This window comes from Amblyraja radiata, chromosome 20 (genome assembly GCF_010909765.2).
Source record: "Amblyraja radiata isolate CabotCenter1 chromosome 20, sAmbRad1.1.pri, whole genome shotgun sequence".
In the NCBI taxonomy this organism is placed as follows: domain Eukaryota; kingdom Metazoa; phylum Chordata; class Chondrichthyes; order Rajiformes; family Rajidae; genus Amblyraja; species Amblyraja radiata.
This window is the reverse complement of record NC_045975.1, coordinates 37,974,317-37,999,864: the sequence shown is the minus strand read 5'-3', so window position 1 is coordinate 37,999,864 and position 25,548 is coordinate 37,974,317. Positions and strand designations below refer to the sequence as shown.

Below are 25,548 nucleotides of genomic sequence, written 5' to 3'. Positions count from 1 at the left end.
TCGCATTTACATTAATTTATAGGCCAAATGGAAGGAATTTAGTGTTCAATTGCTGTAAATTAAAGTCGATTTAAATCAGCTTTCTAGTGGGATCCTATGAACGCGCTGGTTTAGAATGTTCACATTGCGGTAGATTTGTGCCCTCAAATGCCCAGAAAAATTCTGCGGGATATAATGGGCCAAAAATTAGCTACTCGCAACATTAAACTTTGTATAAAGGGATCTTAAGAAGCCCTTTTTAATGTAAAAATAAACAGCCTACCTTCTGTTGTCCCCTGTATGAGATCCGGCCGTCGGGGGTTTAGAGGTTAATTTTTAAACTGCTATAACAATTTGATAAAGCCCTTAAAACTAATAATAGCTTAAGCGACGGAATCTGCCAGCGAATTTTCGTTAATAATTAACTAGGCTGAACATCCTCGATTTGAACAGCCTAGAGAAAATCGCGTTTTAAACCCGCCCCCCTCTAAACGGCGCCAAAATCGCGCACACGGGCTGGGACAGATTTTCAGCGAAGCTTCAGGTACGCTTTGCAACATACCTACTATGAGAATCTTCACTGTCAGTGGAACTTGGGAGGGAGAAGTGTAGCAGTGGATGGAAGAGGTTCAGTGGGTTGCTCTGCTGATCCACCCATCATCTCAACTGAGACAGTGTGCTGAAGGCTAATAGCACCGCCAGGACTTTTGTGTGTTCTGGTCCAATATGACTTTCTTGGTTTGCCAATGATGCAAATCTAGTTGGGAAATTGAGCAATGAATATGCCAAGATTCTGCCTAAAACTATGGATAGATTATGTGAATGGACAAGATCAAGACATTGATACAGTGAGAAATGAAGTGTACCTAAGAAATTATAATGACTTGGTAGGAAAGAAAGAAACATAAAAGTGCAAGAACAAAGGCATCGCCCTTTAAATGGTACTTCTTGAGGTGCAGCCCAATAAACCCCTTGTACTCTTTCAATTCCGCCTGTGTACATTTTAATTTTAATCACTGTCTTGGACTTGCATTCTAAAATTCGCTCTGCCTTCTCTATAATTCCCTCGCCACTCTTAAAAAGCCTTGTCAGATCTATTTTGACGCAGTTTTTTTAAATTATTCCTGTTACTCAATGTTAATTTTTTTGTAGGTGTTCTCCGCTGCTGTTCCATCATATAAATCAATATATTAGATGAGCCTTTCATTGTGATATCATTGAATAATAGCTCGATAAAATTTGGGATTTTATAGCACCAAACCTCCTACCCATTATACCTTTATAGCTTGAAAATAGATTTATTCTATAATTATACATACTAGTTTTTCCCTTTGCTGGTTAGCCCTCTTCCTGTTCTTGTCTTTGGAAAATGTATTTGGAATCTCCTTCGGTCACCCTTTCAGATGGCTTGTGCCAGGCCTTCTTTGTAATCATCTCAAATTTGCCCATCACTTTTGATGATCATTTTATATCCTTGATCTCTGCTCATCTGTCATGGGAAGCAGTTTCTCCTCTGAAAAATCTGCTCGATGGTGAGTACATTTGCTGTTCGTCCTGTAGTCTGCTCCGTGAGAATTGGATAAATCTCTACCTGAGCTTTGTTTCAAGCTGTTTATAACCAACTCCCAACCATTTTAAAAAAGAACGTGACTCGAGTTGGGTTCATTGTATGAGAATAGCACCAAGGTTGGACCCCTGGCAAGTTCACAGGAAAGGTGGGAATATATAGTGAATTTGGCCTTAGGATAAATTAATGCAATCTACTCTATTATAATGTAAGGGTACATCACCTAACTGATGCACTGCAAGACAACAGGCATGAAGGAATTCCCTGGTGGGACTGACAATTGAAGTTATGCATTCCCAATTATTAGTTTCAGACATTTTCTTTGCTGGTGTTTGTCTCTGGTCCATATTTGAGTACTTTTGCAAACCTCATATTTTGGTTGACATCCCATTGTAAATGGGCATAAAATATTTTGAATAGCACATGATTATAATAAGCACAGACTCGCCAATCGTTTTGCCGAACACCTCCGCTCAGTCCGCCTAAACATACCGGATATCCCAATTGCTAAACACTTGAACTCCCCCTCCCATTCCCACACTGACCTTTCTGACCTGGGCCCCTCCATTGTCAGAGTGTGGCCCAGCGCAAATTGGAGGAACAGCACCTCGTATTTCGCTTGGGCAGCTTAGACCCCAGCATTAACTTCTCTAACTTCAAGCAACCCTTGCTTTCCCTCTCTCCCTCCCTCCCATCCCAGTTCTACGACCAGTCTTACTGTCTCCGACTACATTTTATCTCTGCTTTAGCTAACAATCATCAATTCTACATTTTCCTTGATCTCTATTCCCGTTGGCCTATTTTCACACCTTAAACTTCCTTATCTATGTATCTCCCTCTCCTTTAACATCAGTCTGAAGAAGGGTCTCGACCCATTCCTTCTCTCCATAGATGCTGCCTGTCCCGCTAAGTTACTCCAGCATTTTGTGTCTATAACCTGGGACATGTTGGCTGGTGTGGGCCGAAGGGCCTGTTTCCAGGCTGTATCACTCTGACACTTCGGTTTAAACCCGAATCTGCAGTTCCTTCCTGCACATTATAATAAATGTGGCACTCTGTGATACTTATTGTTTCTCTGGATTGATCCTTCATCGGCTATGCACATCCATCACCCTTTGTATACATTTTCACATGCAGGTTACAATTGTGATCAGCCCATATATGCTGTACTTCATCTTTGTTTGCCCAGGGAATTTATTTCCACCACCCTGGCACCAGCCCATTGCGTCTTCATGGGAGTGGATGGAGGTATAACAACACACTGACAGGTGGCAGTCTAATTGTGTGGCGGCACAGGTTTGTTTTGATCATCTAGCCATGTTACAACATTCAAATGCTCTCTTCTTTGCAGATGAGCAAGAAGATGGGCCGGATCAATTTGTTAATTCAAGTTCAAGCAATGCAAATAATGGGACAACAAAAGATACTGCAGTCCGGACCACAGGTAACTGCATCATGGTCTAATTCCTAAAAGGTTCAGCTTGGTGTTTGTAAGATGGCGATTCCTTATCCTGGACTCTACTCTCTGCCTTCGATACTAAATTATTTTAAACACTTGGATCAGATCACCCTCCACTCACTCGCATACTCATAGGAATACTGCAACAAATTGTATTTAGACAACTGCAGATGCTGGCTAATACACAAAAGGAGCCAAAAGGCTGAAGTAACCAGCAATTCAGGCAGCATCCCTAGAGAACATGGATAAGCGATGTTTCGGTCGAGACTCTTCAGACTGATTGTGTGGGGGAGGGGGGGGGAGAGAAGAAAGCTGGAAAAGGGGAGAGGCAGGACAAAACAAGACCTATAATAGGCCGACATGTGCAAGGTTTTTGTCCATGCAAATAGCTGACAAACCATTGGTATGAACATTGCTTTCTCCAATTTTAGGTAACCTCTAACTGACCACCCCACTCCCCTTCTGTGTCCCGCCAGAATCCCACCTATTTCTTCCCCCAGCCCACTGCTACTTTCCAACCTCTGGCTTCACAATCCACAACTCGTAAAACCTGCCTCGCACCTCTGTTCTTATTTGTCTTTTGTTTCAACCACCTGCCTGTCCAGTGATGCTGCCTGACCTGTTAAGTTACTTTGTGTCTTTTTGTTTAACAACTTATATTTGCAAGCCATCTCTAATGCTGTAATGCAATGGCCAGGACACCAATCAACAGCATGATTCTGAACTATCTGAACAGGAAATCAAAAGATTAGTCAGAGAAGTGAAGCAATCTCTATTTGGGGAGAGAATTTAACGAATGCCAAATCAGTTAAAAACCAACAGTAGAGAGATTAGATTATGCAGAATATGTAGTAGAGAATTGGAACACAAGCCAAGATAGTATTTCATGATTTGATTAGATGGCGTGCAAACAAAATCTTTTCACTGTCCTCTACATGTGACAATAACAAATAAATGTAAGATACGGCAATCTATTGTAATTTAACGCTCCAGTAGCATGCTGGTGCATCTGCACTGTAAATATGAGGCAAAAAGTATCCTTGGGATCATATATATAATATTGAAAGGAAAATTCTGGGTGAGATATAGCTCAATTAAAGCCTATTATTTATTTTTGTATTCTGGTCTCTGAGTTTAAGGTCAATAATGAACTGGATATTTATGACATAAACCACAAAAGCAACTGAGCCGTTACAGAAAGTAAACAATGATGTCATAAATGTCCATACTCTTTCACTCTTCCTAACCTTTATTTAGAAACTTCTTCACTATGTCTCACTTGGATTAGATGGATAACTCTCACTACTTGTGGCTTTGGACAAATTCACATTCCGTCAATTTACTGTCCATCATCTATACAATCTACCACCCCTCCCAACACTGAGATTAATGTGATGGTGTTGCAGTGTTTCCAAGAAGGGGCTTGTGATGAATGGGCACGAGTACATTTATTTTTAATTTGTTTTGGTGAATTGCTCTCTTTCAGGTGGACTGGGCTTGCTGGGTGCTTACACGGACAGTGACGATGAGGATAATCCTGATGCTGAGCCCCAGGAGCCAATGCCCCGGCCCACTAAGCCTGCAGACATCGACAGCACATTGGCAAATTTCATGGCGGTGAGGATCAATTGATATTGGGCTTGTTTAACACTACCAGTCATTCCTTTTCTTTTGCTTTCTCTTCCCCCATTTATGATCCACAGTTATCCTTTTACTTTGTTCTCCCAGACTCTCCACTGCAGCATTGTTTCCTCCTTCTCTCCATCACCACTCAGTAATTTGAATGCTTCACTATGCCCTCTTCAACCCAACCCTACTCCCCTTCCACAGTTTTTCCATTCTCCCACCCATGTTCTTTCCATGCTGCCCATGACTCCAGTATGTCTAGAACATCAAAATGCATACAACGTCTTGTTCTTTCTTTTCCCTTCCTGTTGGATTATCTGGCACTGTGTGCGGACTGAAGAATTTGTGAAATTATACTTTGAAGAATGCACTAACTACATGTAATGTCTTTTACCTACAGGAGATTGATGCAATTACAGCTCCTATGCCTGTTTCTGAATCGGCCTCTTCCACTAAGGCACCAGCCCCAACACCCACACCACCTCGGCCAGAACCCAAACTTGTGCCGAATGCTCAAAAAGCTGCAAACAACCACAATGACAGTGAAATGAATGCTCTGGTGGTGAGCGATAACATGACAGCTGAGTGGCACTATGATACACAATATTCATTGGCTGGAGGTACATGTTAGCTTAATATTATACAGTCAAAATGTAATATTTTGTTATATACAGAACCTATTAGATAATTGATGTCACTGCATAGGATGCTGGCTGTAGCTATGTGTTTTTCATAGAATTTTACACATAATTTTATACAACAAGTCATGAACCATTTGGCCCACTGTGACTGTCGGCTCTTTAAAAGTGCTACCTAATCCTTTTCATCCCACCATCCAATTTTCCCCCATGCCCCTGAAGTTGGGTCTCCAAAGTCAATGCTCCTATCTATACATTTTTCAAAAGAAATGTTCTCCCCCATAAATTTTATGAAAGGAGAGCAATGTTGCCTTCCGTACACCCTCTATCTCATTTGCCTTTGTTTTAAAAAAAAAAAATGCCAGGGGGATATTATTATGATGGAGTCACGCGAGATTGCAGATACTGGAATCATGAACAAAATTCAAACTGGAAAAACTTTGCAGGCCAGGCAGTATCTGTGGGCGGAAATGAAAATATTGAAGAAGTGTCCTGGCCTGAAATGTCCATCCATTTCCCTTCACAGATGTTGCCAAACCAATTCAATTCCTCCTGCAGTTTGCATTTTGCACGTGATCATTATTACCACTGAGATTCTGAAGTCTGGTGCTCCTATTTCTCCTCCTTCCCCTGGCCCGCTAATCAAAACTGTTAATGTTTCCACAGCCCTAAAGTACAAACTTTTGCTGCTGTTTCCTCAACGCTGTAGTTGCATTTTCCAACTCGCTTGGTCTATAACACCCATTTACTGCTTAGTTCTTGTCATCACAATGATAATCTTGCTTAAACGTTAACAAAACCAGTTTGCCTTTTATTAGCCCAGGCTTTCGTAAGAAACTGAACTTTATCCTTGTCTCTACCTTGTCTATATACTCTTCCCACAGTTATTGTAACACTTAGTAGCCTGTAATCCCAAAGTTTATCCCCTCCCAGTTTTCATAAATTCTGCAGTCTGCTAGTGGTTTGATATCAGTCCCATATGCTAAGATGATAGTAATGTTTTGATAAGACCCTTTGGTATTTTTAACACTATTTACCCTCTATCTAAGATGCCACATCCAGTTCAGGTGACTGACTGATGCTAGCATTTTTAGCACCCATCTTTATTTCCATTCTATCCATTGTCACTGCTCTCCATCTTCTAAATATTAATGTTACCCTGTTCTGATGATGGATGTAATACATTCACTCGGTACTTCAGGTATTCTCTCAGAATTTATTTTTGGCGTGCCACCTGTTCATATAATTGTCTCTTTACTTTGTGGATTCTTTGAAGTACATTTTAAATGACTTGCCAACCATTTTTCAAACTCATTCTTTGTATTTCTATCCTTCTCCAAATCCTCCTGTATACTATGTTTTTGAATTGTAATATATATTTGGTATCAAATATTTGCCACACTATTGCCAGCCATTTTCTTTTCCTTCTGGCCAAGTTTAAAACCTGGAATCTATTATAATCGCAATATCATAACCCCCTGTGACAACTTTGCCTGTTGAATTTACTTTTCCAGCATTTGCATTCTTTGTACATTTTAGAGAGCTGCAAATATAAATGGTTCAGTTAGTTGGACGAAACCATCAGGAGAAATGTGAAGTTATGCACTTGGGGAAATACAACAAGACAAGGGCAGTGAACAGCTGTTATTGGTGGTGTGGAGGATCAGAAGGATGTTGGAATGTTTGAGTGTTAGGAACGATCTATCGATAGTCAATGGCTACAAAGTCAATTAGCCAAAGTAAAGGATATAGTATTTTGGGAGGGTACATTAGATCTCTACTACATTAGTTAAGCCACGGTTTTAGTCCTGGATACAGTTCTGGTTGCCATATTACAAGAAAAATGTGATTGCACTGGAGAAGATGCAATTGGGAGAGTAAGAGAATGATGCCAGGAACTGGGAAATTGTAGCAATGAAGAAAAATTGTATTATTATTATTATTATTGCTTTATTTATATGCCTTGGAATGGAGGTGGTTGCAAGGAGATTTGAGAAAAACAACATTGAAGGGCCAAGATCGAGAAAATAAGATGGTAGAAGGGTGAAAAAAGGTGAGGAGGGTTTTGTGATGGGTGGACAAAGACCAGAAATGAAAAGATAGAAGGTGTGAGAAAGTATTGAATTATGTAAATTGTGAAACTAGAATCAGTTGGTAGTCTTTCCTGTGATGGAGATAGTGATCAAGAAAGGGGAGAGAGAGAGAGAGGTGTCGGGGTGGCCCAAGTGAATTTCAGAATTTCAGGGCAGGGTGGCAGTTAGTGGTAAAGTTAATGAAATTAACGAGTTCTGCAGAGGCGCAGGAGGCGACCCTGTTGAAGTCATCAATATTGCGGAGAAAGTGTCGGGGGATAGTTCCAGTGTACGATTGCGACGTGGACTGTTCAATGTAGCCAACAAAAAGGCAGACATAGCTGGGGCCCATGCAAGTGTCCATGGCTACACTTTCAAGTTGGAGAAAGTGCGGGCAGTCAAAGGAAAAGTAGTTAAAGACGAGGACAAGTTCTGCCAGGCAGAGAAGAATGTTAGTAGAGGGAAATTGATTGGATTTCTGTTGAAGGAAGAACCAGTGGGCTTTGAGACCTTCCTGGTGGGGGATGGAGGTGTTAAAGGGACTGGATATCCATAGTAAAAACAAGGCAATTGGGGCCTGGAAACTGAAAGTTATTGAAGGGCATGTAAGGCTTCTTGGATGTAGATGTATTTGATGGGGAGATGCCCAGAGCTGATGGGATTGGAAACGGCAGTTGCTGAGTGTCTTCTGGTGATGCTCTGCCAGGCTGGTATTGCAGCCAGCTTTGGCTTGTGCTTGTTTTGGGGGCTAGTCCCCTTCAGTTTTCTCTTCAGGTACTGACTCACATATCTTCATTGATGATACAACTGCTGATGGCAGAGCATAATGAATTCTGAAGTGTATAGACATATCCTATCTGCTCAAGTTCAAACAAATGCCTCAAAACTCATTGGCCGGCAGTTCATTCTACAGCATACTCAATTGGGTTCAGATCGGATAATTATTTTGGCATCAGCTGTGGAGGTCTTCCTTGGCCTGCCAGTCCCTTTGCGATTAGTAAGCTCACCAGTGCTCTTTCTTCTTAATGATGTTCCAAACAATCGATTTTGGTAAGCCTAAGGTTTGGCTGAAGTCTCTAACAGTTTTATTCTTGTTTCTCAGTCTCACAATGGCTTCTTTGACTTTCATTGACACAACTTTGGTCCTCGTGTTGATAAACAGCAATAAAAATTTCCAAAGTGATGGAAAGACTGGAGGAAAGACTAGGTGCTGAGAGCTCTCTTATACCTGCATTAAGGAGGCATTTAAAATCACCTGAGCAATTACAAACACCTGTGAAGCCATGTGTCCCAAACATTATGGTGCCCTGAAATTGGGGGAACTATGTATAAACTCAGCTGTAATTTCTACATGGTGAAACCAAAATGTAATAAAAATACCCTTTAATAAAATCTTTAACCACATGCAATTTTTTTTTTGGTTTTTTTTTTCCTTTCCCCCCCCCCCCCCCCCTATTTTTTCTATTACAAATCTCAAATTGTGGGGTACAGAGGCAAATAAATAAATGATGGGTCTTTAGCCCAAACATTATGGAGGGCACTGTAATACTGCCTTTTATCTGACCCATGAAAGTGGTACCTTCATATTTAACCACCTAATTCGACTGCCATGTATTTTCCTGCTTCCCAATCCAGCTTCGATGCCTTGAACCTGCTTCATCCTCCCCTTGAACCTGCTCACTCTTGCCCAGTTTCTTGGTAAACCCAAACACTAAATCAACTAATGTATGTATTGTGAATATCTGAGGTCCAGCTATCACTGCACCACTTCCCAGTCTTCACCTGTCATCGATTAAGGTCCTTTATTCCTACTGTTTTCTGTTGACCCGTTTTCAAACACTGCCAATATGTTACCCACCCCCACTGCATTCCATGTACTTCAATTTTGTGTACTCTTCTGAAATCCAAGTACACTAATCTTCAGTTTTCTCTTGCCTAATCTACCTGTTACTTCCTCAAAAAAACGCAGTAGATATGTCCCCTTCTTAAATCCATGCTGTCTGTGTTTAATCACTTTGGCATTTTCTAACTATCCTGCCATCGTATCCTTTATTCCTAACCAGTGATGTTAGGCAAATATAGCTTGTCTGTAGCTCCCTGTTTTCTCTCTCGTTTATTAAATAATAGGGTTTGCTCCCCTGCAATCTGCAGAAAGTTATATAATCCATTGAAATTTTGGAAAATTTACACATTCGTCTACTATTTCCATGGTTACTTTTAGTTCACTGGGATGTGAATTATCTGGGGCTTTATCTGTTTTCAGTCCCATTAATTTATCCAGTATTTTTCTTTTAACTCGTACTCATTTCCTTTAATTTTTCCCCCCTCAACTTAGTTTCTTGGCATTGCTGGGGTTATTTCTGAGCTCCATGCAGATAGATTCAAAACCTTCAATTATTCTGCTATTTTCCCCAAAATAAATTCTCCCATTTGTCTTTTGTAATCTATTTTCTTTTTGCATACTTGTCGAGCCTTTCACATTTTTCATTTGTGTTCCTCTCAAGTTTATTTTCTTGCTCTACTTTTGCTCTCATAATCTTTTGGTTTGTTTTATTTCTGAATTTTGAAGTTTTACTCCCAATCCCGAGGCTTGCTACCCTTTATAATATCTTTATATCTTTCTTATTTGAATCTAATACAATTCTTAACTTTTGTTCACCATAGCTAATGTGATTTTGTGTTTTGCACCAGATAGGAATTTGTATATGCTGCAGTTCCCAAATACATAAAGATAAACATCGTAGTGCTGGATGGCTCAAGTCATTGAGGCAAACAAGAGAACTTGGGAGTTACGGCAAAAGTTGATGGCTTTGACCATGATACCTGATATTTAAAATGGACAAATGTGTAAACATTCACAAGATGTGAGGAAGGTACAGATCAGGTTCACAGTCTATGAATGGATACTACAAAATTCATGATGACGGTAGACACTTTGTGGATTCTACAACTTTGTCCCAACCACCGGAGTGTGCTGAGAGAGGATGAACTTTGGACTAGATGTAAATTTAGTAGATACAAAAGATGTTCTTTTCTCTTATTGCTACAGTTAATGTGGAGATGGGTGACTGGCAAGAGGTGTGGGATGAGAATACAGGCTGTTACTATTACTGGAACATACAAACCAATGAAGTGATGTGGGAACTACCTCAGTACCTGGCCACTCAGCTTCAAGGACTCCATTACCAGGCCAGGTGGGTACTCAACCACAACGGGTCAATGTTCACTCATAAAGCAGATGTCTAGCACACTTTCTGCTGCCATCTATATTTGTTATTAACTGATGTAACCTGATGTTTGTTTTATTTTTATTTTTTAAATTTAAAATCCAGTTGATAATATGGCACATACTATAAAATGCCCTTAACTCGCCCACCCTGCTCTGTCAAGGTGGGCCGCACCATGTTGTACACCAGTATTTCGATCAATTGAGTCAACCCAGTTCTGGCTTGTCGCTGGAGGGCAAGGCAGACTCCAAAAAAATTATGCATGTTAACTCAGAGTTCAGAGAATGCTTACTCTCCCCTTGGTTCTCCTCCCAAGCCCCTGTAAGTCTGAGGTGATGCCATAATTGAGTGCTTGGCATGATTTTAACGTGTGTGCCCTCTGTCAGCATGTGGTGTTTTTCTTATGTTGGGATACGTGGAAATGCACACTTGACGGTTGTTCGCATTCGTTTGTATCTTCCATGAGAGAAAGTTAAACATTGTTAATGAAGAAGACGCAGCAATGGCAAACCCCGAGGCCCAATTTGAGGGCAGTGAAACTAAAGGTTGGAAAGAATCAAGTATGCAAGAGGATCGAGGGATCTGGGCCAGACGTCTCCTTGGATCAGCTATTGATGCCAGCAATCAGTGAAGAAAAATGTTCATTTTACATAATTTTTAACCAAAAAACAGTCTGCAATTTTCCACTCCTAGCAATAGTGTGAAGGGCTGTTTCGCCAGGGGGTGCGACACCTCGATACACACGAGCAGGGGTGATACGACCAGTGATTCGATGCTGGCTAGTGCAAGTGGTGATCTTAGACCTACCAGTGTCTGTTCCTGTATTCGTTTACTGTTGAGGGCGTGCAAAAGGTAATGGATTGGCATTCTAACGTGCCACGCAAAGGTTTTAGGCTAAGTATTACAGTGTAATATCATTCTGCAGCAGTTTCTAATTTTGTAATCACCAGGCAAGAATTGGATTAATGATCAACTCTCCAACCAAAAGTGGGATGTTTGCAATGTTGTTGCAAGGAAGTCTGCCTGCAACTAAATGGTGCATTGGTGAGACCGCACCTGGAGTACTGTTTAGTTTTGGTTTCGACAAAGGATATTGTCTTTGCGAGGGACGCGGAAGGTTCACTTGATTAGGAAACAGACTGGAGGAATTCCGTGGGTCATGCAGCGTCTGCAGAGAGAAATAGACATTTTTTCTGATTGGTACCCATCAGACTGGAGTAGAGGGGAGATAGCTGGTTGGGGTGAGGACTGGGCAAGAGTTGGCAAGAACCGTAATCCCTTGCATCGACCAACTTCCTTCACCCCATCAGTCCGAATAAGGGTCCTAATCCAAAATACAGGTGTTCCTCCGGCATCTTGTTTTTAGTTTTGCTTAAGATTCCAATATCTACAGTCACTTGTCTCTGGGTTCATTTGATTGATGACCATGTCTTCGGAGAAGTGATTAGAGTAGAATGGGGTAAAAGAGAATGTGGCTTGAGAAAATTGGATGATCTCTGAAAAGTAAATCGTGTTAAACGAGGTATGGATGCTGTTTCCCACAGAGGCATTTAGAATTAGGGGTTTTTTTTTAGATTAGATTAGATTCGTTTATTGTCATTCAGACCTTTCGGTCTGAACGAAATTTTGTTTCCCTGCAGTCATACATTTAATAAAAAAATAACAAAAACACACATTCAACACAAATTTAACATCCACCACAGTGAGTTCACCAAACGCCTCCTCACTGTGGTGGAAGGCAAAATCTTAAAGTCTCTGTCTCTTCCCTCTTTGTTCTCCCTCTGCACCGAGGCGACGGTTCAAACTCCGCGGGTGGTCGCTGCCGCCGCCACAGCTCCGGAACCCTTTATTGGAGAAAATAACTTTTTATTTGCTCTTGGATGTTTTACTCAATTAGTTTGCACCCTAATCATCCTCATTCATGGAAAACGGAGCCAGTCCTGCAGTTAGTTTTATTCATTAGACACTTTTTGCTCTGGTGTAATTCTGCTGAATCTGCATTACTCTAATTACTTCCTTCCTGAGGTACGACACTCCAGTTGCGGTCTAACAAGAGCTTTATGTAACTCGCAGGATAAAGTTCTGAGCCCTGTATGATATGTTGGAATCAATACGGCCTTCAAAAAACCTTTTAGCAATCCATTCTGGGGAGGGTGGTGGCAAGGTTGATTACTGTAGCTTTTAAAAATTGATGGAAGAGCCATTAAATTTTGAAAATGTTCTTTAGGGACCATTGAGCAGCTCGGGGAGAGACGCATGTTACTTTGTGTTGTCTTTCAGTTCCTTGGTCCTGCCTGCTAGTGAAGTGGAGAGCAGTTATCAACACATGGGTGTCTATCACCATGACCAAACACTGACAAAGCCTGATGTCAGAAACCTGAAGAAGAAGGTAGGGGTGAATTAGGGTGATATCTATTGCTTTCCCAAAGGGAAAGAAAAAGAAAATTATTGTGTGGAAGCCTACATTTGTTTCAATTGGGAAGTGATGTGTACATAAATTCTGATTTATGCCCATGCTTGCACCTGTGAGTGTTGTCCCTCTAATCTGCTCTTTCCTGCTTCCAAAGGAAGTTAACGAAAGTGTATTTGCACTGACTGTTGATAAGGAGGAGCGATCAGGTGTTGCTGCATCCTTGCTGGCACCGCTCATCCCTGAGGAAGTGAAGAAAGCAGAGGAAAAGTGGCGGAAGAAATTGATTTGCCAGGAAGAACCAGAAGAGGTGGTGGTGGAGAAGGAGGAAGAGAAGGAGGAAGAGAAGGAGGTGGTGGAGGAGGAGGAAGTCATGGAGGAGGAGGAGGAAGAGAAGGAGGAGGAGGAAGAGGAGGTGGTGGAGGAGGAGGAGGAGGAGGAGGAGGACGAGGAGAAGGATGCTGGTGGGGACACTGTGCACGCCGAAGAAGCCCCTCCGGAGGATCAGCAGACCTTGGACCCCTCCCAGGAGAGTGTGGAGGATGAGGAGGAGGGGGTGGAAAAAGAGGAGGAGGAGGAGTATACACGAGAGCTGGAACTGGTGCTGGAGAGAAAAAAGGTTAGATTACACCCAGGAGACAGCGTCTCTTTAAACAAGATTTCATACCTGACTATACTTTGTGATAACCGCACACAATGGATGTATCACTATCTGAATGCTTGTAAATTTCTTAACTATTTACTGGAGAGCAGAATGAGGCCATTCGACCCGTCAAGTCCGCTCTGCCATTCAATCATGGCTGATAGATTTTTCCCTCCCAACCACATTCTCCTCCCTTTGACGCCCTTACTAATCAAGAACTTATCAATTTCCGCTTTAAATATTCCCATTGATTTGACGTCCATAGCCATCTGTGGCAATGAATTCCACACATTCACCACCCTCTGGCTAAAGAAATTCCTTCTCATCTCCATTCTAAAAGTGTGTCCTTTTTGTCTTGGCATTGTGTCCTCTGGTCCTAGATTCTTCAACTACTGGGAACCACCTTTTCCCATCCACTCTAACTAGGCCTTTCATTATTTGGTAGATTTTAATGAGATCCCCCCCCCCTCCCATCCTTTAAAACTCCAGGGAGTACAGTCCTGGAACCATCAAACTCTCCTCAGTTTCACAATTTCCCTCACCAAACATTTGAATTCTGTTCAAAAGAGAGCTAAATACTACATTGTGGTGGAAGGAACTGCAGATGCTGGTTTACACTTAAGATAGCCACAAAATGCTGGAGTAACTGCAGGTCTGGAGAAAATGAATAAGTGATGTTTCATGTTGAGACCCTTTTTCAGACTAAGTCTGGGGAGTGAGAAACTGGAGGTATGAGGAGGTGCAAAAAATGAAAGGTATGAAAAGAACAAAGCAAGGCCATTGGTCCATTGGTGGCTGTGGCAGAGGTAATAACTAGGGAGTACAAACAGTGAAACTATGCAGGATAACAGTGAAACTAGTAGGATGACTAGGGTGGGTGAGGGACGGAAAGAGAGAATGCAAGGGTTACTTAAAATTAAGAGAAATCAATATTCATAATGTGCATTGTAGGCTGCCCATTGGGAAATATGAGGTGCTGTTCCTCCACTTTGCATGTGGCCTCACTCTGACTGGAGGAGGCCCAGGACAGAAAGGTCAGTATGGGAATGAGATGGGGATTTAAAGTGTTTGGCAACTGGGAAATCGTGTAGGCCAAGACACACTGAACGTAGGTGTTCAGCAAAATGATCGCTCAGTGTGCGCTTGGTCTTGCTGATTGTGGAATTATGCATTCACAATACATTGTGCATTATACATCGGAGGAATACATTGTGGTGTTTCTTTGAGGTTATCTTGAATCATGCCATGAGGGTGATTGGTTTGGGAAAGATGACTGATTTAAGCAAATTGGTTACTAAGAAGGGTTGATTTAAAAACCCAAGTGTGCAGGTTGAGTTGCTTTGGTGTTTACAGAGCACATTTTAAGCCACTTAGTGGGAAATTCACATGCTCCGTGTTGAAAATTGGCACAGAGCTGGGAGAGCTGCTGCCTCGCAGTGCCAAAGACATGGGTTCAATCCTGACCTCGAGTACTGTCTGGAGTTTCTCCATATGACCGTGTGTGTTTCCTCCGGGTGCTGCAGTTTCCTCCTGTGTGAATTTGTAGGTCATTTGGCCTCTTTAAATTGGTCTGTAGGGATTCGACGAGAAAGTGGGATAACATGGTGTGAATAAGAAAGTGTGAATGGGTGATCGATGGCCAGTGTGAACCTGATGGCCAAAAGGACCTGTTTCCACGATGTATCCAACCTAAAATTAAATTTCCGCCCTCAAGGTTGAAATTGACACTAACAAGATTCAAAGATATACACAAAATTCTGGAGTAACCCATGTTGTTACCCATTCCTTCTCTCCAGAGCTGCTACCTGTCCTGCTGAGTTACTCCAGCATTTTGTCTTATTTTTGGTTTTAAACCAGTATCTGCAGTTCCTTCATACACATACTAACAAGATTCATTTTGACAAGGACAATACCACATTCAACAAAGGAAAGTGTTTGTCTGTGTTTAATACACCATTTTCATCAATGTTACCGTGCTGGTCTTCACAGGCAGAGCTGCGAGCGCTGGAGGAGGGTGATGCCAATGGGTCGAGTCCACGGTCTGATTGCAGCCAGGTTATGGTGCAGGATGGGCAGGTGTCCGAGAGCAGTAAGCATGTCCACAGGAAGGGGAAGTGGCAGGCACTTGCTCGCACCTTCAGTCCTGAATCTGCTAGTCGTGATTTAAACAACCTGGAACAGGATACTACCCCGGAAGAAGTGCATTCCACAGAACCTGGTAAGTTATCAGGGACATTTTATCTCTAAGCTTTAGTTCTGACCAAGTTACTGGATGTTAACTTCTAAGTAGCGGACTTTTTCGGAAGTGCTTTTGTACCTCTGAGCGTTTATTTCTTTACACAGAAGTGTCTGCTCAGAGGGATTAAAACTGAACTAGACTAGGTGTTGCAACTATGGCCAGCTTCTATGGTCTATTTCCTATTTAGTTTTGGTACAATATTCAGAATCTGTGATCTTAATGTCTTGAGAGGTCGCAAGACTCATTGAAAAGAAAACTGATTTCATTCATTCATGGCGTCTAAAGCTGACTATTGAACACTCGTGGAGAGGTACTGTATGAGCGCACACTTCCCACGGCGTTGTGATGCACAAGCACGACTTGAACATAGTCAAAATGAGTGTGTCAAATATTCCTCTGCCGGTTTTTATGGTTAAAGTGAGACTCAACTGCCAAGTAAAAATAATTTCCATTCTCTGCAGAGACTCCCAGCCTTGTTTCACATTGTCCCTTCAGCCAACAGGGAATTACAAAGGAACTGCAGTGTGGTATATTGTCACACGCAACTTGCAACAGTTCCCTCTACTTAATTGCATGGCAGGAAATTTCGGGATTCTTAACTATTTTGTCTGCTTTTGATCTCTAGCTCCTGAGAAACCCAACAGCGATGCTGAAGAAGGTGACGTGGACCTTGAAGAGTCTGCAGAAAACGCGGCAGCTGCGCCAAAACCACCTCCAGAGGAAAAGGATGATGAATGTGAACTGAAGGTGGGATGCCTGCAGTGCAGGCTGGGCTCGTGTTGCTTTCCGGTGTTTAACATGCGCAGTAATGTTGTCGGGAACGGTGCATGTGTGCTGACATTTGTGAAGATGTGCAGATGAGGTGCTGATTGCTTTCTGGGGAAGGAATGATCATGGGTTGGAACGGGATTGAGATGGATTAGTCTTGGAAGGTATGGGAAGAGTACAAATGTGGTCTTGGGTGGGAAATGGCCAGGGAGCAATCTTGTGTGTTTGTACCAATGGTCTCCAGAGGAGATGGTCTAAAGGGGGTTGGCCTTTGGCGGGGAAATTGACTGGGGCCTTTTCCTGTTGCGTTTTGGGCAGTTTATGGGAGATTATGCCTTGAACTGGTGTTAGCCTTAAATTGGGCGGATTATTTCAGGATGTCGAAACTCATCCTGGCAAGTGGTGAATGTGGTCATGTTAATATTGATTCCAGATTTTTGATCAGTTTCAGATTGCTGAACTGGCAAACACTCTCTCCAGTAAACTGGAATTCCTGGGAATTAGCAGACAGTCTATCTCCAACTTTCACTTCCTGCTGCTCCAGATCGAGGTTTGACACTGACTCATTTCTTCCACCTAGAGTTCCTTGTGTTTGAGGATGAATAGTTTTCAGAGAGGGGATTTTTAATTTTTTTAGATAAAATGGTATAATTATCGGTGAGGTTCCCCTTAATACCACAGTACCACCTCTGCCCTTGCCACCAGAAGAGTGCAGTGGTAGTGTTGTTGCACAGTTGCAGCAACCTGATTGAATTCAATCCTGATCTTGGGTTGTCCCTTGTGGAGTTGCCAACGGCAGTGTTGTTTCCCTTGCATCCTCCAGTTTCTACTTTCACCCCAGACCTACTGGTTGGTAGATTAATTGGCCAACGTAAATTGTCCCTCGTGAGTGGGTGAGGGACGCGATCATTGGTGGGGGAGTTGATGGGCATGTGAGAGAATAGGTTACAGAGGATGAGTCTGATGAATGCTCTGAGAGCCAGCATGGACTCTGGGCTGAATGGCAGTAAGAATATCTGAGATGTGGGGGGGGGTGTGTAGAAATAACAGCGAATATAAAAACTGCCTCTACATCCTATATCCACCAGCAATGCTAACTGGGGTCTTTGCAGCTGGTACACGGTTGTGCATTCTGCCCACCTGTTAGTCTTATCCTAGCCTTGTGCTTCATGTCAGACATCTGTCCTTGCTTGATCTTTCCCTATTGTCAACCAGCACCCCAGCACCAGATTTAAGAATGGAAATTCTTGCCTTGTCGCTCTGTTCCTAAAACTGTTCCCCTGCCCTCCTTCCCTGACTTCACTTGTAGATAAAATGGATAACAGATCCAATATGTGCTGGCTGAACTTGACGGCTCCAGCACTGCTTGGCCCTGGGTCCCCGCCTGCTGATAGAGCATCTCTCCTGAGCTTTACGTACACACGGGAGATTTATTTGTAATCTTTTTTTCTGTACCTGATCCTGTGCTGTGGTAGTTCTAGTGTTCTATTCTAATCGTTCATCTTGGGTTTCAGACTCGAATATCAGACTGGCGAGAAGGAGCACTGAATGGCCAATATCTCAAACGTAAACTGCAGGAAGCTGATTTACAGATTAAACACTATGAATCTAATGCATCCCCAAAAGGCTGGTCCTGCCATTGGGACAGGTACGCACTCTTCTACTTTTTCACCTTTCACCTTTGACACGTGACAACTGAACTGTGACCCCCCCCCCCTTCCCTCCCCATCTCCACTTGACGACGTGGCAACAATAGTTGCTGACTGCCAGCTTTCTAAACTACTAATTTGGTAGCACACCCGCATGCGTGCAAATCCCAAAAGCAAAGCAATCATTGGACCAGCCTAAAATGTCACCCACAAATTTTGGCAATTTCTCTTGCTGAGGGTTGAGTATTGGAGTTGAACAGATAGACTGCTCATATAATTTTGTTGAGGAAGGGAGTAACGATAAAGGGGAAAGGGGCGGGAGAGAGAGTGCGCGTGCAAGAAATGTCTGCGCTTTGCTGGAAATTTCTGGGATGGAATTCCTGAACCGACCACGCAACAAAGAGGGAAGGTGCCTCCTGCAGCTGCTGCGAAAGAAGACCAAGATTATTCCCGGAAGCACAGGTCAGAATTATTTTATTTTCTCTTTTTTTACTGTTTACTGCATCTGTAAAACATGTTACTTTTTTTAAATACATATAAAAATTACTGTTTTATTTTTCAGCTTGAAGAATATTTTTGCACTAATTCCTTCCTTATTTGCTTCTAGAGTAAAAGGGATGTCTGAGTTACCCATCAGACACCCTCCGTGCCACCATTACTAGGCATCCATTTCCTCTCTTCAAAATCAATAATAATTGGGCTGAAATTAATAACCGTTTTTTTTTTTTAAAGTGGCTGATATTTTTTTTTTTTTTAAATCAAATCTAAAACAAAATTGAATCACGAGGTTTCCTGTCCAACCTCTGCCATCCTAGATCTCTAGGAGCAGGAGGTGCCAAACCTCCTGTGGGCAAAAAAAAAACTCATCATTTTTTCGCCTCTGGCAGGGACTCTCTGCTGTTGCCTCCAACACTAAGTGTGTCCTTTCTGTCACGCCGTAGGGAGCACCGGCGGTATTTCTATCTCAATGAACAGACGGGCCAATCGCAGTGGGAGTTCCCAGACGTGGAAGAGGAGGAGGAGGCAGCCGAGAGTACATCGAGGCTGACTGGTGACAAAAATATGCTCAGTGCTCCAGTGGGAGAGAGTGCAGGTATGACAAGGCACCCTGCAAGCTAATGGCTGGGGCTCTCCATGGGTTTCTATTAAACTGCCTAACATGCCCTCTACCACATAGGTCCTTTGAGCAAAGAACAAAGTGCTGGAGCAACTCAGTGGGTCAGGCAGCATCTGTAGAGGGAATGGCCAGTCGACATTTCCGGTTGGGACCCTTTTTCAGACTGGGTTCCTCGTTTATCAGAGTGGAAGGGCTGAGTGTTACGCTTGTGCGTTGGCCTCAGTCAGTCTGCTGGAAAGATTACTTGGAGAGATAGGAAGGGTGTGTTTATTTTTAAGCTGTTGATTGAGGTCCACTTTTGAAGAGTGACTGCTGTGGTTTGGCAGAAGAAGGGGCCTGGGAGGAAATGTGACTTCTACATTCAATAGCATGTGATGTTGAGGGAATGGAGATCATGGGAGAAGATGGATGCCTTAAGGGAGCTTGGATAGATGGGCTTTTCTGTTGCTTTACCGGGATTCACAGATACTGTTGAGGAAACTGCAGTCTGCTCACCTATGCAACATCTTGGGTTGTTTGTTTCTCTCACTCCTGCGTTCCATCTGTTGATAACACTTTTATTTATTCTGCTTAAATCAGATCCCACAAATGCAGAGCTATCTGCGGGTCAAGGTTCTGCAGGAACTGCTGCCCAGCCACCCCCACCCCCTCTTCCTCCTCAACCCCCCCTTCCTTGGATCTCCCGCCCCCACCCCCACCTCCACCTTCCTCCCCTCCACCCCCACCCCCACCCCCACCCCCCCCTCCTCCTCCCCCTCCAAGTGATGACGGCGACATACAAGAAGTGGAGATGGAAGTGGAGAGCAAAGAGCCGCCAGCACCAGGAACAGAAGATGATTGTTTGGAAAGACCCCTTCTCTCCATCGTTCCGGTTACAACAGCCCAGCCTCCAGCAGTAAAGGTAGTGAGATTGTAGAGAATGCATGGTTTTAAACAACAGCCCCCTTTCTTTCCCTCCGCGCCTGCAAGTTGGGTTAAGTGGGGAAGCATCTGTTATCCGTACATTATATCTTCTGCGGACTTCAACGCAGGCAGTGAACTGTCCTGTATGTAGGCTATGTGAAAGCAAAGAGTTACTACTGTGCATGTGCTGTCCTTTATTTAATCAAATATGGGTTTCTCAGACTTTCTTTACCGGGGTAATGTTGTAACACAGCAGATTGGAACCTATATTGCATTTGACTGTGACCTGCTCCGCACATAATCCCCTCAGCATCTTGGGCATCATTAGTGCAGTCAGGTTCCGCAAACTGATGCAGCTCCCACCCTCAACTGATTGCATAATCTAGGCATGGTATCGAAGATGCTTCTAAACATGGAGCTGGTTGTCTTTCAGAGTAATTCTGCTTCGAGCACTCCTTCTAATCCACCAGCCTCGGGTCAAGCGGGCAAACCTGGCAAGCGGAAAGCAGCAGTGCTGACTTCCCTGGCAATGCCACGGAACATCACCATTGGAAGCAATCCTGTCCTCTACAGTCAGTCAGCCATGCTCGCAGGTAACAGCGGGGGGCGTGTTGACACTTTGTATTCTTGGGTTGCATTGTTGTAGGAAGCATGTGGTGCTGAGAATAAGAGTTTGATGCAATGGTATTGAACATGCTTATGCTTTGCGAAGCTTCGAAAGATGGAGCAAGCAGATGTTGATTTGCATTTTCCCTATTTAAATCGGATGTGTAAATGGGAAGGGTTCATCTGAGAAATTAGTCAGTACTGTTAGACAAATCCATCTGTGGATTCTGCAGCCAAGCTTTTACTCTGCTGTAAAGCTCCATGCTGATTTTATTCAAGGTTATCAAGGTGATCTGTGAGTGTTGCACCATTATTACTTTATTGTGAACAATGTGTAGAAATTGGCACGAGTCGTCGGAGTTGTGCCAAATCTCCTATGAGAGTAGAGGCATTTATATGCTTTCTTGACCATAGCGTCGATGTGATTGGACAAATATAAATTATTGACACTTTTGGGCCAAGAACTTAAAGCTCTCAACCATCTCCACTTCTGTACCTTGAATGCTGAAGTCAATGACCAGCTCAGTTGTATTACTGACATTGAGGCTCAGGTTATCTTGACACCACATTACTAAGTTCTCTATCTCCTTGCTGTACTCTGTCTCACCATTGTTCGAGATCCAGCCCACTACAGTGGTGTCATTTGCACCCTTGTGAATTGGGTTTAGGCTGAATTTTGCCCCACAGTTATGAGCGTATAGGGAATATAGTAAGGGGCTGAGAACTCATTCTTGTGGGGCACTGGTGTTCAAAATTATCATGGAAGCTGTTTTGTCACCCATCCTTTCTGTTTGTGGTCTATGGGTCAGGTATTCATGTATGCACTTGCATTGGGGGATATCGACTTGTAGACCCTGGGCCGAGCATCGAAAATGTGTCCAGAATTTAACTTTCGTGACCCATGTCTGGTATTTACTTGAAATTTGGCAGATTTAGATAAAATATAATTGAGAAGGAATTCATAACTCGTCAGTGCCAAAAGTTGCATACTAATTAATTACGCTGATTAGAAAATTAGATCGAAAAAGTAAGCGCCATCTAGTGCTCAATGCTCATTACTCTATGGGGAGCCTCCCTGACTGACCCTAATCCTAGCTCTACATTTTTATTTATCATTTTTATTTAACACATCATAACTTTATTACGATAAATCAGTTGGAAAACAAAATTATCAGCAAGGTTAGCATTACCTTTATTCCTTTGAAACCTTGCTATTGTTTTGATGTAATTAGGAGGCAGCCATGATCCCAGTGTGCTCGCTGCCTCGCTAGCAAGAAACAAAGCGCTGGATTGGTCAATTGGCGCCCGACACAATGTCAAATGTGCATTTATTGAACAATTACTACTCGGAAAATTGGAGGTTTTTTCTCATATTTTAATAATATGTGCAGGTCTGTTCTTGACGAGTTTCAGGTATGATTTCTATAATATTTTTTACACAATATGTTATAAATACAGGTAGATATGTGATTTGGGTCACGAAATAAAACAAAAAAGCACCTCGGCCCACAGTCTATTCATGGTCCAGGAAATTGGAGATGAGTTTCATTAAAGATGTCATGTACTTAAGGAGCGTGCGCTTTTGATCGTGGACTGGGTTTTTGTGGTTGCTTCTGGTACACTTCTCATATTAAACAATGGTGTTGACATTTGAGTGACCCCAGCGAAATATGCTAATTTTCTTCATGGTTATCAAGGTGATCTGTGGATGTTGCAGAATTATATTGCTTTATTATGCACAATGTTTTGTTTTGTGTGAGATGCAGGGCCACAGATGCTGGCCACTATGATGTCTGTTCCTCAAATGCTCCAGCCCATGCCTGCCCCGAGACCTCTTCTCCTGCCCAGACAAACCCACCTAGTGCGGATACCACGCCCTATTCCACCAAATCAAATACCAGTCGCGCCAGCTATTCCGCAGCCTCCACAAGTACCAGAGGTGCTCCCAGCTCCCGCAGTGGCTCAAGCAACCGAGAAGAGCAAGAAGGTGAAAAAAGACAAGGTAAGCTGCAGTGTATCATGCCAAGTAAGAATTTAATTGTTCTGCCTGGGCCATCTATATATAATATTAAAACTGTGTGTGTGTGTTTCTGCCTGTCTTGTGGTTGCCAGCCTTTGATTCGTTGCTACGCCAACACCAGACCCACAAACGCCAGATTTTTTCCATTTCGGTAGAGATTTCACTTTTCATTCCAAGTATCCACTCATTACATTTTGTCGTGTTTATGTACACATTTTTAATAAAATCCTTCTCCCCCCCCCTCACTCATTTTGTCGCCTCCTGCTGGCCAGCGACCTTAACGGCTGTTGGCGCCCGCCTCTCGCCTCAAAGATGCCATTTAAAAACAGCCGCACTGCTGAGTGCTCGAATCTTCAGTTGGAGGACCACGTCTCCCGTGGGGGCTACGGGTAGGGAACGGCTGCGTTGGGGGAGCAGACCCAACGGGTCTGCACTTGGTCTAGTATGACAATAAGACTCTCTTGACTGAGAGCAATGGAGAAGTAATAATAAAGGTGTTCTCGTTTCTACATCTTTCCTCTGACAGTGCAGAGGTCCTTCGGTCCACCCTGTCATGCTAACCATTGAGTACCCATCTGTAGTAATCCCACCTGGCAGCACTTGGTCTGTAGCCTTCATGCCTTGGTAATTCAGGTGCTTTCCCATTTTTGTTAAAAGTTGAGTCTCTGATAGATTTTTACCAAAGCTAAAGCCCAGGTTGGTAATACTCAACAATCAGATTTGAACTGCGACCAAAATATCTACACATGATGTTTTGCAGCACACATTCCAGTCTCTCCCAGATCTTGGGTGTTTGCAGGAAGTGTTGTGGGTGTGATGAGCTGATGACTCGGGGGGGAGAGAAACGGGTCACTACTCGCTGAAGCTTCATAATTACTGTGAATTGCTTCCTGCAAGGGTTGTCATTCATGTGGGGGGGGCAGTTTTTGGTTCCATGGGGCTGGAATTGGTCCTTCACAAAGAATATTGCCCTTAAACCTGCAGCCATAATTCACAAGCTACTTCTGAATTTTCAAATGCCGTCTGGATATTTTGAAGACATTTGCCACGGTTGTTGCAGATTTTAAGCTCCGTTGATTTCTATTTCATGGTGTTATTTCCCTGTGCCATGCAAGTGTGGCTCTTGTTTGAGCAGTACTGCATCACTTTGCTGCATCAAACTGTCTGGCGTAAAATTTCTGCAGCAACAATCTCTGGAATTCGGTCGTGTGAATTGTTCCCCGTTCTGCAGGCAAATTGAAACCGACCCTGTCCCATCAGGACACTTTTTCAGGATGTTTCCAAATCCTATCCTCCCAAGTACAATATCAGCATTGGAAAAACATCTTTGCACAGTAATATTATTATGAGATACAGTTGATTGGGAAGTTGCGCTAATCATCTGTCTGTTACACCAAGCCTACGTTGGCAACATTTCAGCTCAGTGGATTGATGGGAGCTAGTTGGCACAACACTCCTCCCAATGGCAAACCTCCAGTAGTGGTAAATACTTTCCCTGTGCAGGTGCTGATGGTGTGCAGCCCTCCAATGCAGTTTTGACTGATTGGAAATGGCGCCAACATGTGACAACTTTCAGAGATATGCTATATCTAAACTATTTCAGAATAAGAAGAGTAAAACGAAGATGCCGTCATTGGTGAAAAAGTGGCAGAGCATTCAGCGGGAGTTGGATGAGGATGAGCAATCGAGCTCCAGTGAGGACGAGCTGAGAACAGTTCAGGCGCACAAGCGGATTGAGGAGTGGAAGCAGCATCAGCTGATAAGGTGAGCAGACTAATCCTGGTCACGATTTGCAGGAGGATTAATGCTCCATAGTCACACGTAGTGCAACGAGTAATGCAGCTCAAGTCAAAATCTAACCTGTAATAGTTGCGCTGTATAATAATGCAGTTATTCATTCATAGTAATTTCATCTGATATAGCCCGATATAACAAAAAAACACATTAATGCCAAACTCTAGGAACCTTATCTTTAAACGCACCACTGCTTTTCACCGTACCTCTACACGTGACAATAAACTAAACGAAAATATTCACTTGGTTTATACAAAATTCTGTTTGTAAACTGTGTAAAATAACCTACATTTAATAGCTTTGTGTTTGTCCAAGGATAATATCAGTGCGTGAAAGATCTTTGCCCGTCACATCACTCCCAAACGTTTGTCATTTCTTCAGAGGAAATAAACTGATCATGTGCTCCTGAGGGCGATTAATATTTCCCAAGTTTTAGACCGCAGTTAACGGCCCATTTGGCCCAACCAGTCTGCACTCCACTTGATCCTCCTCCATATTCTTCAGTTTGATGCATCAACATGACCCACTACAACCTTCACCCTGTGCGATTGTCCTTCCACTTAAATACATCTATACTATTTACTTTATCCATTCTTTGTGGGAATGAATTCCACATTGCTTTGAATAAGAAATTTGCAGGTTTGCAAATTTATGTGGACAGCCTCTTGTTATGCTCTTCAGCTCGTGGAAATGTTCTCCCTGTTTCCTTTCTGTCAAAGACCATTGGCTTAAAGACTTGGTATCCCTATGCTTTCTTGAGAAAAGAGACACGTTCTCTCTGTGTGATATCATCCTCGTAAATCTGTACACCCTGTCCATTGTCCTTTACCA

The 25,548-nt window shown here is 42.9% G+C and overlaps 1 protein-coding gene across 4 annotated transcripts in view; it reads left to right on the top strand.

The window, feature by feature from the left end:
• LOC116984320 (formin-binding protein 4-like) overlaps nucleotides 1–22,883 on the top strand; it is a 29,870-nt gene extending 6,987 nt beyond the window's left edge. Inside the window, exons 2-15 of one of the 4 annotated variants that reach the window (XM_033038444.1) lie at nucleotides 2,898–2,990; nucleotides 4,492–4,622; nucleotides 5,032–5,251; nucleotides 10,391–10,535; nucleotides 12,849–12,957; nucleotides 13,136–13,597; nucleotides 15,611–15,839; nucleotides 16,486–16,607; nucleotides 17,074–17,178; nucleotides 18,143–18,276; nucleotides 19,219–19,370; nucleotides 19,974–20,295; nucleotides 20,731–20,890; nucleotides 22,670–22,883. In XM_033038444.1, the coding sequence (XP_032894335.1) occupies nucleotides 2,898–2,990; nucleotides 4,492–4,622; nucleotides 5,032–5,251; nucleotides 10,391–10,535; nucleotides 12,849–12,957; nucleotides 13,136–13,597; nucleotides 15,611–15,839; nucleotides 16,486–16,607; nucleotides 17,074–17,178; nucleotides 18,143–18,276; nucleotides 19,219–19,370; nucleotides 19,974–20,293 (2,222 nt within the window). In that variant the 3' untranslated portion in view covers nucleotides 20,294–20,295; nucleotides 20,731–20,890; nucleotides 22,670–22,883. Of the gene's footprint in view, nucleotides 1–2,897; nucleotides 2,991–4,491; nucleotides 4,623–5,031; nucleotides 5,252–10,390; nucleotides 10,536–12,848; nucleotides 12,958–13,135; nucleotides 13,598–15,610; nucleotides 15,840–16,485; nucleotides 16,608–17,061; nucleotides 17,179–18,142; nucleotides 18,740–19,218; nucleotides 19,371–19,973; nucleotides 20,296–20,730; nucleotides 20,891–22,669 lie in introns of those variants that run through there. The other 3 variants (XM_033038443.1, XM_033038446.1, XM_033038445.1) reach the window with 3 other exon arrangements.
• Nucleotides 22,884–25,548: the final 2,665 nt, after the last annotated feature.